The 15,163-nt window shown below is 36.8% G+C and overlaps 1 protein-coding gene across 2 annotated transcripts in view; it reads left to right on the top strand.

The window, feature by feature from the left end:
• The window catches only part of LOC117400657 (band 4.1-like protein 4B), a 141,243-nt gene that overhangs the window by 108,620 nt on the left and 17,460 nt on the right, over positions 1–15,163 (top strand). For both annotated transcript variants that reach the window (XM_059022791.1, XM_059022792.1), the window contains 2 exons: positions 6,472–6,527; positions 7,737–7,838. In XM_059022791.1, the coding sequence (XP_058878774.1) occupies positions 6,472–6,527; positions 7,737–7,838 (158 nt within the window). The remainder of the gene's footprint in view (positions 1–6,471; positions 6,528–7,736; positions 7,839–15,163) is intronic.

The raw sequence follows: 15,163 nt of genomic DNA, 5'->3' as shown, positions 1-15,163 counted from the left end.
TGTATTTACTGAAATAAAGGAAAACATGTAAGCAAATGTAAACAAATTTATAACAATGTACAATCACCTGTATTGGATGCTTTTGGCAGCAACCCACTGGAGCTCCTTCTTTTTCAAGATCCTAAAGAAAATAATACATTGAAAGAAGTAAATATTATCCATAAACAGTCCAAGAAAAATTCATTTTATTTACTGATTTATTTTTCTCAATAATTTAATATCCCAAACTTTCTTACCCTGTGTATGAAATGGATGTGCATGAAGAGTTGTCACCGGAGTTGTTAATAGTTTTAGCAGAACAGGAACCCAAAGAGATTTCCATCTCATTTATAAGAAGCTCCAGGGAGAAGGTAGCAGCACAAATATGCAAGAATAATATAAGATAATTATAGTGTGGCTAATGACAGATGTACAAGTTGTGTTGCTAATCCATTAGCTAACATGCCAATTTTTAACCCTTTGCAGTCCATTTATTCAGCGCGTCTCAGGCGTGTCAGGTCAAATTTATTTTCACACACGCAGCTTATTTTAGACGCGCTACAGTAAAACAGGTTTAAAAGGCACTGCATCTCAACAGGACACTCAGTACTTCATCTCCAGCCCTGCTTTCACATTTCACATACCCCTTCATAGTCGTGCATACCAATAAATCATCTCCTGATCACTCGTTTTATCACCAAACTCCTCAATAATGCGATTCAAGTCATTATTTTATTACTATAACATCTCAAAAAGCTCTGTAAATATCTGTGATATTCTTTGAGCGCTGGACACAGAAGCAGCTATCTTGTTTGTTTATGTCCGTGTTATCTCTGTGGTGCCGGGGGTATGTGTATTGCTCAGATCCGCCTCCTTTTTTTTCGGCTTTTCTCGGCTCCTGTCGGTCTCACTCGGCCATTGAATGGTTTTCTCGGCTTTTTCCGGAGAAAAAACGACTAGAGACCTATGTTTTACGTCATTTTCTTTTTAAATGCCGGTAGTTTGTTTACTGTACTATATTGCTGTGTCTTGATAATATTTTATGTCGTTATGTATTTCTAAAGTAACCAGTGTTACCGGACTGTTAAATGATTTAATATTTAGAGCGATGTTTCTGTGCATGCGCCAACGAACGGGACAGTGCTCGGAAAATAGCATTTTTCATAATAACTACGTATTGTCATAATTTGCTAATGTTGCCGTTTTCTTCAAAAGGCCTTGGGCAAATGTGAAATCTACTTCAAAAGTTTGATGCATTTTTTTAACATGGCGAAAACCAGCAATATTTCGTACGTCTGCATTGACTCTCCATAGAATTTTTTGGAATAACTCTATATACCACATACGAGTGTCTTGTTAAATAGAATCTTTTGTAATGCCCTTCTAAATATTATTGGCTGAAGCAGTTTTGGATGAGGCTGGATTTTCATTGATTAAAATATTAGTGTGTGCTCCCATTGGCTAGAAAGGTTGCAGAGTTTTCGGCACAGTGCGAGATTGACAGTTGGAAGTTTGTCTGTTTGTTGGGAAGTTTGTCTGGTTGATTGGAAATTTGCAGGTCCGTACAGCCTTTCGTATTAATGAATTGACAAATTAATGAATGAATTATTAGATGAATTTACAAATACATTTATGAATTACTGTATGAATTGACAAATTAATGGACGAATTGCTGGACAAATTGACCAATTCACGAATTGACAAACAAACTGACAAACAAATTGACAAATTCACTAATTAATAAACAAATTGACAAACTAACGGCTGGATAGTTTTGGCACAAATGGTGCTCCATAATTAGGGAGGAGTCAGCCGACTAAGCGGTGGTGTTCTCGCTTGTTTGATACGTCTCAAGATCTTTTTGTCACGTCTGCTTGGTGATATTAAAAATGTTTGTGAATGAGGTGAAACAAAAGATAGCGCAGTGTTTATATCATGTAGTTTGAGAGGTAAATCAGAAGTGTGGAATTCTTTTGGAATCATAGCGAATGAAAATAATTAACATGACTGGATTCATTGCTTGTCATTATGTCTTTGTGAACGACAGCCACAAAACATCTCTACATCTCAGGTGTAGCTCCCTTTCAACTAGTGGCACGAAAGGAATAGACAGGTATTTTATAGTTAAGTGAGTAGAGATAGTTAATATGTTACAATGTTAAAATATATACAGACCACTAGAGAAAGTTACCACGCTGTATAGCCTATTGTGTAAACTCAGTCTGTGGAGAATGGTAGAGATATCTGTGTGTGAATGTGAGAGCATGAGAGAGTCAGTTGACACAGGCAGTAGGAAACACTTACGGGTTTGGGTCGGGTTGCAGGTCTTATTAAAGCTGGTCGGATCGTGGGTAAGAAGACTGTGTCACAGCAGGTTGCGGGTTCGGGTCGGGCCCTATAGTAGCGGGTCCGAGTCGGAAGCGTGTGAGTGTTTAGGAACGGGACTCTTGTTATTACGGGACCAACCCGGGGATTAACAACAGAGCAAGACACGCCGCTGTATTGCCTGTTCTCATTGTTATTGTTTACTGCCATTTTGTCATCAGACTTTGGATTTACAAATAAAATATCATTGCACCTGGATTATCATTGTCTGTCTGTTCATTGATCACTGCTGCTTTAGTGCACCTGCACACTTTTAACCACTTTGCCACACATGTTAATTTGAAGAATGGGTTTAATAATTTGAAGTCAGAACTTCCTGGAAAATACAAGTACCTCGGAGAGAGGAGTACTGTTGGGCAAAATCTACTACAACTAGCAGGCTGGTCAAACATATTTTTAGATTTAAGCAGAAAAAAAATCTAAATGGATTTTAAACCACCTGGATCATTTTTTTTTATTTACAACATATCAAAATATGATCATTAAATGTGCCCATATGATCCAAACTGCCCCCTAAAGTTATACATCTTTATCCACCAACCAGAATAGATCTAAGCAATGTAAACATGAAAAATATCTGGTATAATTGCAGGCAAATTAGTTTTAAAAATGCAGTTTTGTACACTCATTTTATAGAGACGCTCATGAGAAATCTTGTTATAATAGAGAACTTTTGTAGAATGTGTTCATTTTAGCGTGCTAATGTGTAAAGATACATAAAAAATAAATAAATATAGTTAATAAATAATTGTGCTGTAACATTAAAATATAAAAGCAATAAGACTCTGCACCGGGCATTACCAAGCATTATGGACCGACACAGCAATTTGTATTGCACAGTTTAAACCACAGGGTTCAGTCACGAAGTAATAAACACGGTATAAACACACACAAAACACAAACACGATCACAAGTCCGTGGACAGGCAACCCCAGGTGGTGTGCGACAGATAACCACAGGATTTTTAAGCCTTGACACAATTGAGACATGGATTGTGTACTGTATGGGTGCCATTCAGAGGGTAAATGGGCAAGACAAAAGATTTAAGTGCCTTTGAACGGGGTACGGTAGTAGGTGCCAAGCGCCGCCGGTTTGAGTGTTTAAAGAACTGCAACGCTGCTGGGTTTTTCACGCTCAACAGTTTCCCGTGTGTATCAAGGATGGTCCACCACCCAAAGGACATCCAGCCAATGGCAGGCCAGTGGTCGAAAACAGCTCATTGATGAAAGAGGCCAAAGGAGGCTGACACGAATTGTGCAGAGTAACAGACGGGCTACAGTTAGTCAACTGACAGTCCAGTACAACATTGGTGCCGAAAGACCCATAAACGAATGCACAACTCATCGTACCTTGACATGAATGGGGTATGGCAGCTGACGACCTCACAGCTAAACACAAGAAACTGCGATTGCAGTGGGCTAAGGAACGAAAACAATGGACACTGGAGGATTGGAAAAACATTGCCTGGTCTGATGAATCCCGGTTCCTGCTGTTTCACACTGATGGGAGGACTAGGGTATGGAGAAAACCACATGAGTACATGCATCCATCATGCCGTGTGTCAAACATTTAAAAAAAAAAAAAAGACAAAAAAGATTCCTTGATGTATACTAGAACCAGTTTTCCGACGTGATGTTCTGCGGTGGAACAGTGGAGGGCAGTCTTCTCTGTAGTAAATCATTGTAGTGCCTGTATTTACTGTTTATCGTGTTTAAAATAATATATAAAATAACACCAGGTAGGTGATGATGTCACATTTAATACAGCCCTGATTGGCCAGGAACATTTATCGTTTTCGTTGTAGCAGGAAAAAAATCGCTCTGAAAGCGTTCAAAACGGTAGCTATCGTTATTATTTACAGTGATCGTTATCGTTGTGGTGTGACCACCTCCATTCATTTGAACTGGAACGATTTAAAAAAATTGTTATCGTTCCAGGTGTGACCGGGGTTTAAGTACCATTAGGCACAACAGCACTGGATTATTTCAAGACAGGCCTGATGTTTTTTTCTTGTTTGCCCCCATGCTGTTTTATTGATCTGAAGCTCATTCAAAACAGCTGGAGCCATTACTGAAAATAAAATGTATTGCACAGATTGACTGACTTTTAAGCAGAAAACTAGCAATCTACTGTTTAGTGTGAGTTTTTAAAGGATTAGTTTCCAAATGAATTAGTTGAATCAATCAACCAGAAGATCAAAGGATGATTGATGTTTTAACAAACAAACAAAAAAAAAGATGTAGGCAAATGCAGTACAAACTCTGCTAAGTGGGAATGTGATTTACATGAATATGTGCAGGCTGGCAAACACAATGGGGTCTGTTCAATTGATCTAAACGACTGCAGATATAAATACCGCCACTGTTTAATAATATTTAATAAAGAGCCCAAGTTGAAGAAAATCAAATATGAACCAGAGCATGTTCCATTTCTCTGTAAATATATACATATATTTATACTGTACACCACGTGTGAGAATACGTTTTCATAGATAAACCATTTTATTTAAATGTATATTTGTTGTGTCGTTTATAGCACAAAAAAAATCATCTGTTATGCCTATCATAATCAACATATGTTTTGCTTCTTAGCTGGATCTAATTTTATTGTGTTTCAGAAGTACTGTAGTTTATTATTGTTGTTATTTTTTTTTTTTTTAATGCATGCTTAAATGCTGAGGTTTTAAATGTATCATTCACTTCAAACATTTTAAGCCTAAATGAAACCCTTACAATACAAACAGAAACCATCAAAATAAAAATTGGGGAGTAACTATATGCCAGTTTCTGTTTGAACAACAAACAGGAACTGGCATATTGTACAGCTGTGAAAGCAGACGGCACACGTAACAATCACATGAGGCAGAACAACTACACTAAGAAATGAATGTATTAATACAGTTCGGGCCTGGGTGAGCAAATCCATCACTTCACACAGCACATGTTGCCACCTCACCCGCTGCTGCTCAACTGAGCTTCAAAAACACGCTTTTCCCACAAACCCCGCACCTGGGAAACAACCAATAAAATGAAAGTTTCTTCAATCACACAACTAGTAGTATGACACTGTCGTACCAATAGATCACTGCAGATGTGGGAGGACACAACATGGTCCCAATTTGAACTCGAAATAACAGAAAAAAATGAAATAATACATAAATCAGCTCAATAGAAGCATTGCACTGTTTAATATCCTGAAAATATCAAATTTTATTTATGCACACTCCGCCACTCGTGAAGGTGAAGAGGCCATGGCTAACTCATAAAATAAATTCGATATTTTCTGTTGGGCCATGACTTACCTCTCTATATATGCAATTCAAAAGCTGCCGTTATTTAGATCTGATGCTGTTTGGATCAATTGAATAGATACCCATTTACTACAGGGGTTTATAAAATAGGTGATTTTGCAGCAGTTAAGTTGTCAGTCTCTGCTTAATATACATAGAGAGATCCAGGACTGAATAGCAAGGGGTGCTCAGGTCAGGATTGGGGTTCTGTCTTAGAAGGTATCCAATTGTTACCTTTTGATGAGAAATAAAGTCAGAGAGTGAGAAAGTTTGGTGTCTGGTGGCCATCTTGGTGAAGAAACAGTCTGGAACCAAGATGGCCACCATTTGATTGATTTGATTGATTGTTTAATTGTGAGACTGGTAGTACGGAATGTGGCCAATTGGTGATTGATTGAATGATTGTCAATCAACCCCTGGCCACATGGTATAAAAGGAGAACAAAGGTTTTGTTTGTTTGTGAGGGTGTGTAGAAGAGAGTGGAGAACAAAGTAAAGAACAGAGAAAATGTGGTATTTTGTTAAATTTGAGGTTTCAGTTTTGGTAGTGTTTGTAGCGTTTTGTTCAAACTTGTATTTTGTTCCTGTGTTTTGTGTTTTGTTTTATTAAATGTGCGCAGAAAAGCACTGTTGTTCTAATAAATTAGAACAACAGACCCCCTCCACCCCCTGCACATGTTTCTAATCACTAACACATTTACTTTCAAGTTTTCAATTTAGCAGTATGGCTCTGAAAGCAGTTTGACATTAGCAAGTTCCAGGGAATGCTCTGCTGATGCCTGTGGTAGTGAATTAGCACTTGTATTCTAATCTTCACAGGTTGAGAAAGAGGATGGAGCCATGTCAGACCACAGCCTGCAGGAACATGATGGGAGGTCTGTCAAGCTTTCTATTTTTTATTTATAAAACTTGTCAGTTTATTCAAATGCAGTTAATCAATAAACCGTATGGGCTGACAATAACTGCACATATAGATTGTTGATTTAATAATTCGGTTCTACTTCTGATTCTTTTGGGGACTCCAGTTTCAGTCCAGTTCCCTGTGTTCAAATCACCAGCCCTCATTTCATTTGGGAAGCATCTGCACAGAGGCTAAAGATTTGGTTGTCACTCTGGACCCATGCATGTCATGGTTGGGTGGGGAACTGGTCTGTGCATATTAGAAAAATCAAAAAACAATATATTTGCCAAAAAAGAAAAAAAATAAGAATTGTTTAAACTGAAAGTGGTGTATGGGGAACAAAATCATCTTATCATCTTTATTTAAACCACTGAGCTCTGATCTGGAAAGGACACAAAGTATTTTGATCTAGTCTAGCCACTAGACTCAGTTGCATGCTTAATTGAAAATTGAAGATTATTATCACTGATTTTAAGGAGTATAAAGAAATGATGCTCTGTAAAAATGTGAAGGGGAGCTGTAATTTCCTTGCAGCGGCCAAGGGCTAGTTAATCACAAATAGTCACTTCAATGCTTTCATAATTTTAAAAATGTGTGAACCTCACTGTCATTATTCACTGCTAGTGAAAGTAATTTCTGTAAGACATAATACAAGGAATATCAAACTGATATTAAAAGAGAAACTAGGTTATTACATGCCAAAGTAATTTTAACCTAAGTATTCTTGTTGTTCAGATTCACTTTGTATCATTTTCTGTTTGTCATCACAGACCTGTGACTTTTTTTAAAAGCACCCCTGTGGCCTAAATATAACTCTCAGAATCGTATCTATCCTCAGGTACACCACAGTGTAATCAACTTTTTCTCCTGCAACACACTGCCCCCAGTGAATGCTGTAGTTATGTTCACCAGAGACAGGGTAATGGTTACAGACCAGTGTACCAAATGTACATAGAGATAACTCCTAGAGCACTATTGAGGCCACAGGGGTGTTTTAAAATTGGGAGATCTCAAAACAAGTTGCTCCTTTGGGCAACAATGGTATTGCTCCCACCTTGCCTACATTTACTTAAGAAAAAGTATGTACCAGGCTCACTTAACATAGACCTTTGATTAAAATTATGCAAGACTGGAAAATATGAAATGTTTAAGTTTTATGTGTTTTGTAATTTTTTTTTGACAGGGATCCAGCGTCTTTGCAGGATACATGGCCATCATGGGCAGCACCGGAAAAACGTGAGACCAAACCTCCCCGTCTCAAGAAGCTGGTCAGGCAGTACAGCTTGTGAGTTCATATTTCCATTGCTCTTCATCCAAAATGTAAAAAAGAAATGTGTGCTGTTAGGAGTTACTGACATGAATGGCTAGGGTTCCCAAAGATATCACAGCCTTCGCCTTCATTGAAAGAAAAGGCAAATAAAACCCTGGATCTTAAGAGTAGAGCTCTACAACATGGGTGCATAACCTACCTTCTAAAAGTTTCCCAAAGTAAGGGAAATAAAGCATAGTGAAAACATGGAGCACCATAGGTTAGCATTGTAAAGCCCATAGTGGAATGAAAAATCATATTAAAAGCATGGTAAATGGATAGAATAACATAGGAAAACATGTCCAGCTAATTGAGCACACTGATGCCTTTGAGTCTCAAAGGAGCCAGGATAGAAACCAGGTCCGTACCGGTTTGGTGACTTTAGCACCGGGTCAGTACGGTATGGTACGGTACCCGGTCATTTCAGTACCGGTGCGGTAACGTCAATCCCTGTTCGGTACTGGTACGGTACTGGGTCGGGGATGGATTGGGTCGGTGACCTCGGTATTGTATGGTTCAGGTCCACCGGTCTGTAGTTACAGATTTGGCCAAAAGTTTTGCATCACCTAGAAATTTAGGATTGAGACATAATTTAAAAAAAAAAAAAAAAAAAAAAGCATATTTTATTTAACATCACGTAATCAAACAAACTACAAAAAGTCTACCGGAAGCCATAGTAGTGGTACAGTATTTCATGTTAGATTTTGAAATATCACATTTGGTCAGTTTTTCGTTAAGTATATGGAAAACTACAAAGCGGTATATAACATTATTCAGCAGGTTTCATTCGACTTTATGAAGAAAAATTGGTTAATTCTATAGGGTGATGCAACACTTTTGGCCATAGCTGTAGTTCTATAGGGTTGTATAGGCATTGGCCTGTGTACAGTGGAGGTACCAGAACCTCCTCTCCCAGGTGTTTCCACCTGTAGTCTCTTGAACACACAGGTAAGCAGAGGTGCAGCCTGCTACTATTACAGCAGGCCAATGTGAGGCGTGGGAAATTACTCTTAAAACAAATGTGTGAGGTTTTACTTTATGAACGCTGCAGCTCCTAAAGTTAAACCACTCTGCCATCTAGTGCCAGAAGACTATATACTTTAAAATTATACATACCAAGACAACAGTGTGGAGTAGTGGTTAGGACTCTGGACTCTTGACCGGAGGGTCGTGGGTTCAATCCCAGGTGGGGGACACTGCTGCTGTACCCTTGAGTAAGGTACTTTACCAGATTGCTCCAGTAAAAACCCAACTGTATAAATGGGTAATTGTATGTAAAAGTAATGTGATATCTTGTAACAATTGTAAGTCGCCCTGGATAAGGGTGTCTGCTAAGAAATAAATAATATAATATAAGACAAGTATATATTAGTTCTGTTTTGATGATATCAGTATCTTTTTCTTTCTGTATTGTTTTTTTTTCCAACGCAGGTCTACAGCTGTATAACCTCTACACTAACTGGGAGACCTTGCAATTACATAATTGGATTACCACAGTTATTCACCTTACTGTACTGTGGAATTTCGGGGGGGGGGGGGGGGGTATTGTGTTTTATTTGATCTTTTCAACAATGAAAAATATTTCACATTTGGAGACATCAGTACCATATGAAACTCCAGTGAAACTAACAGTTAAAATCTCTATTATCTATCAATTGAAATTGGGAAAAGATACTTGTATGTTATGTACAATATTAGTAAATTAATGTATTATATATCAATCAGTCTTTGTTTCTTATATAGTGTCTTTTGCGAAAGCACTCAAAGCACTTTACACATACAAATAACAGAAAAAGTATAATGTACAAAACAATTTTGAGAAATAGTAAAAGATATGATAAAATACCACTTTCCAGTACATGCATTAAATTAATAAAACATGTATTTTTAATCATTAAAAGGCAGTGACAAAATGTACACCATTTATAAAAAGAAAAAGTATAATCTAGGATGATACATTTTCCATTTAAAATACATATGCTAAATTATAAAAATGTGTTTTTAATCTTACTTTTAATGCAGCGAGAGACGGTGCCTCCCTTATGCATCGTGGAAGATCATTGCACAACTTAGGGGCTCTAAAACGGTACACTGCCACCTGCCTTCTTTGTGTCTGTGGAATACTGAGTAATCCTGTGATCTACTGTAAGGGAGCGACATAGGGACATATGGAGTCAGCAACTCTTTTAGATATAGGGGAGCAAGCTTTATAAATTGGAAGCAGGACCTTAAAATTAATCCTGAACTGTACAGGAAGCCAATGTAAGGCTGCTAACACGGGGGTCATGTGTTCATGCTTCTTTGTTCTTGTTAAAACTCTGGCAGCAGCAAAAGTACATCATGGAAAAACGCTAGAATAAAAGTCGCTACATTTAAAACATTTACATATTCCGTCTGCTAAAATAAGGGGCTTTACATAATCTCTGTAAGTAAGAAATTGCAGTGTCCAGTGTGAAAACACAACACGAAATAATAAATGAACATCCAAATTAACACTACAGCATATCAATACAAAAAAATGGTGCCTGAGTTACAAGCTCTTGCAGTGTCAAAAAACATGCATATATAGTAGGGCTGTCAAGTGATTAAAAAAAATAAATTGTGATTAATCTTGCGATTTAAAAAAATTAATCTTCGTTAATCTTGGTTTTAATTGCATATTAAATTGATACAATTACTACCGCCATTCAATTTAAATTTGTTTTATTACTGATGCTATTATTATTATTATTATTATTATTATTATTATTATTATTATTATTATTATTATTATTATTATTATTATCCTTAACTGTAAATAAAATTGTTTAAAATGTATTTATTTATGTATTTATTTAACCAGGAAATGTACCCATTGTGACTGTCACCAAAATTTACTAGGGTCAATAATTTAGAAATTACAAATACAACCAACACAATAAAATGTGCGGTTCAAGCTTGATCAGCAGCATACAGAGATCAGAAAATATAATACATAGGATATCTATTTTTAAATGTGATTGTGGACTGAAATAAATTAACTATGTAGCTACAGTAAGCACTTCTAGGAAATGAACTGTTAATTGTGTAGAGAAAATAAAAAAAGTTGTCATCATATACAAAAACTGCAAACTAACAGGACAAATTGGTGTGCTGTACATACAATGTGCAAAAAAAGCAGCAACGCAGCCTTCTCTTTTAAAAAAAAAAAAAAGTCATATTATCATACTTAGCTTGATTCACGGGCTTGCAGCGATCCTGAATTTCTGTCAAAACTGGTGGGTTTAATTTGTTGTTGTATTGTTAATGTCTGTAGCAGAAGAGCTGCTGGTCTATTTTGAGAAGTGAAGGCATATTCAGCACGCAGCAGACTAGATGTATAACATTATAACCAGTATAGACCAGTATAACACATCTAGATGTACTCGTGTGTTATACTGGAACTCAATCCAATGTTGCCACGGCCGGGATTGAAGTACGGTGTGCCGAAAGGCTCAAGACACAGCAATGCGGTTAAAAAAATGTTAATCTCCAAAAATTAATGTGTTAATCGCAGAAGTTAACTGCAATTAATTGACAGCCCTAATATATATCCAAAATATGGATTGTAGCGGAACAACACCAAAGCGTAATCAATCAGACTGCGGAGTCTGTATCATCTGAATCAAAACTGCCAAACTCCACATTTTCGTCATCTGAACCTTCATCATTAAGGATGCATGCAATTGCCTGAATCATTTAATGTACAGAGCAACTACTTCTAGGCACGTGAGCTGTAATATTTCCCCTCAGGCATTTTTTCCGCATGTTTATTAAAAACTGGAAATTAATGGTGAAAATTTGACTTTCAGCTAAAAGCCGGGGTGTTGACTCAGTAGAATCTGGTAATAGATTCTGAATATTGAATCCACGAGAGATAACTAAGTCTAGCATATGGCCATGGGTATGGGTAGGACCAGTAACATGTTTAGTAAACCTAAGTGACTCATAGCAGCATCCTAAAAGCTCTAGCAAGGGGATCTCAAGCCACATCTACATGTACAGTTGCAGACAAAAAGTATTTGGGCAGTTAAAAAAAGAGAAAAACCAGAAATAAAGTGATTTCTATCATTTTAAATTGTTCTATTGAAAGATATAAATTAAAGTAGAGAGTCAGTTTTATAATAAAAACAACAACTTATTACATAACATGCATAAAATGAAAAATAGCATGCAAAAACTAATTTCATACTTTGACAAAAGTATTTGGGCAAGCAACATATTTTGTATGAAACCCATTCATTGCTAATTATTGACAATTATCACGATTGAAAACCAACACCTAATGATAATTATAGAATAAATAAATACATAATCAAGTGCTGAAAAATAAATTGGAACAAACAAAAATGGTTAAAACCAAAGAGTACAGCAATGATTTAAAAATGGCAGTGATACAACTAAACGAAAAAGGAGAAACTATCAGAAAAACTCGGTTTACCGAAAAGCACTCTGTGGGCTATTATTATTATTTTCTTAGCAGACGCCCTTATCCAGGGCGACTTACAATTGTAACAAGATATCACATTATACATTATTTCACATTATACAGATATCACATTATTTTTACATACAATTACCCATTTATACAGTTGGGTTTTTACTGGAGCAATCTAGGTAAAGTACCTTGCTCAAGGGTACAACAGCAGTGTCCCCCACTGGGGATTGAACCCACAACCCTCCAGTCAAGAGTCCAGAGCCCTAACCACTACTCCACACTGCTGCCCTATTGACAAACACAGGAGAACAGGAACTACTGCAACTAGCTCCAGGTGTAGAAGACCAAGAAAGATTTCTGCAGAATCTGGAAGAATATTTTGAGCAGTCTGGTAAAAATCCTCAGATTACTGCAAAAGATTTGACACAAGAATTGAGAGAAGATGGTCAAGAAATTCAAAAGCAAACAATTCAATGATACCTTAACAAGATGAATGTCCATGGGTGAAAAACAAGATGGAAACCTTGATTAAAAACAATACACGAAAGAAAGCGATTGGAGTTTTCCATTGAATACTTGAAGAAGCCTGATGATTTCTTCAAACAAATTATATGGTCAGACGATTCCAAAATATACATTTTTTTCACCAAGAAAGTAACAATATGTTTGGAGGAAGAGAGGAGAAAAATTTGAAGAACAGTTAATCATGCTCAATGTTAAACATGGTGGAGGTTGAGTGATGGTATTGGCTTGTTTTTCTTCCTCAGGCACTGGTGACCTTTGTATAGTAGAAGGATCAATGAATGCTGCAAAATACCAATACATTTTGCGCTTTCATTTGTTACCCAGTGCTAGAAGGCTTATTGGACGGAAGTTTGTATTCCAGCAGGATAATGACCCTAAACATTCTGTGAAGTCTACAAAGAAATTTCTGAAAAAAAGGAAGATTACAGTTATGGATTGGCCATCTCAATCCCCGGAGTTGAATCCCATCGAGATGTTGTGGATTGGCTTGAAAAGGCTGCTGTTGCAAAAAGCTGTATGTGTTGAAGAATGGGTAAAAATATCTCCGGAAAGATGCCAGGAACTGGTTTCAAAATACAAAAATACTAATGCAAGGGTGTCCAAATACATTTGTCAAAGTGTGAAATTAGTTTTTGCATGTTATTTTTCATTTTATGCATGTTATGTAATAATGTATTTGTTTTATTATAAAGGTGAATCTGTAATTTATATCTTTCAATAGAACAATTAGAAATTATAGAAATCACTTTCTTTGTGGTTTTTCTCATGCCCAAATAATTTTCTCTGCGACTGTATATTAAAGTCGCTTAACTGCATAATCCTATCATGCTTAACAACCATTGGAGATACAAATTCACCAATTGGGTCACTAATAAATAACTATAATGTAGATTGGTAATGGATTACAAGCAGCAAATGGGCAGCAGTGTGGAGTAGTGGTTAGGGCTCTGGACTCTTGACCAGAGGGTTGTGGGTTCAATCCCAGGTAGGGGACACTGCTGCTGTACCCTTGAGCAAGGTACTTTACCTAGATTGCTCCAGTAAAAACCCAACTGTATAAATCGGTAATTGTATGTAAAAATAATGTGTAAAAAATAATGTAATTGTATGTAAAAATAATGTGATATCTTGTAACAATCTGCTAAGAAATAAATAATAATAAATGATTTCAAGTGAAGAATAACCTATATAAATTATATCATTATACAGTACCTGTGCATAGTGCAGTGGGGATAATACAATACAACTTGCTTTTATATAGCGCTCTTCATGCAAAGCATCCCAGGGAGCTTTACAATAAAACCAAAAAAAGAAAGAGAAAAGCCATCGGCCAAGCAATCCAGCTCAAAAATAAACTAACCCAAACAGATATGTTTTTTAACATGTATTAGAAAGTTTAAACTGTGCCTGCGTTCCTGATATGTTTTGGGATAGAGTTCCAGAGACAGGGAGCATAACTCAACGCCCTTGCCCCTGCTGATTTCAGCCGACTTCTAGGAGCTACCAGAAGACCAGCATTTACTGATCTCAGGGTACGACTAGGGGCATAAGGTACCAACAGTTCTTGCAAATAGTAAGGACCTAAGCCATGAAGGGCCTTATATGTAGTAAGGAGAATTTTAAAATTGATTCTCAACTTAACAGGAAGCCAGTGTAGTGATTTAAGAACCAGAGTAATATGTTGTGAACAGAGTGCGAGTAAGCAGTTGAACCAGTAGAACCAGTGCAAATAACAAAAGTATGAACCAACATCTCAGCATCTTTATCAGATAGAATGGATCTCAATTGGGCAATGTTCCTCAAATGATAAAACAAGGCCTTTATAACTGAGCTAATGTGGGTGACCAAACATAGTTCTGGATCCAGAGTGATTCCCAAGTTTTTCACAGTATTAGATGATCAAAATATTCCCATCAAAGGCGATTTCAAAACAAGGTGATTTTAGCTAAGTTGTGTCTATAGCCCACAAATAGCATCTGTCTTTTTGGGATTTATTTTCAGACAATTTCAAGCCATCCATAATTTGAATTTTGCTCAGGCAAAAAATAGCACAGAAACTGCCATCTCCAGTTTAGTAGGAAAAGAATAATATATTTGAGTATTGTCTGCATAACAATGAAATCCAAGGTTGTATTTGTTAATAATTTATCTAAGGTGGAGCATATAGACACTGAAAAGCATGGTACCAAGGATTGAGCCCTGAGGAACTCCATGCTTCACATGCTCTGTCTCAGAAGAGTACTGATCCAGAGAGACAAACCAACGTTGATGTAATAAATAGGAGCAAAATCATTCCAAAGCAATACCTGTAATTCCAATA

This window comes from Acipenser ruthenus, chromosome 4 (genome assembly GCF_902713425.1).
Source record: "Acipenser ruthenus chromosome 4, fAciRut3.2 maternal haplotype, whole genome shotgun sequence".
Lineage (NCBI taxonomy): Eukaryota > Metazoa > Chordata > Actinopteri > Acipenseriformes > Acipenseridae > Acipenser > Acipenser ruthenus.
This window is presented reverse-complemented; position numbering and strand designations above follow the sequence as displayed.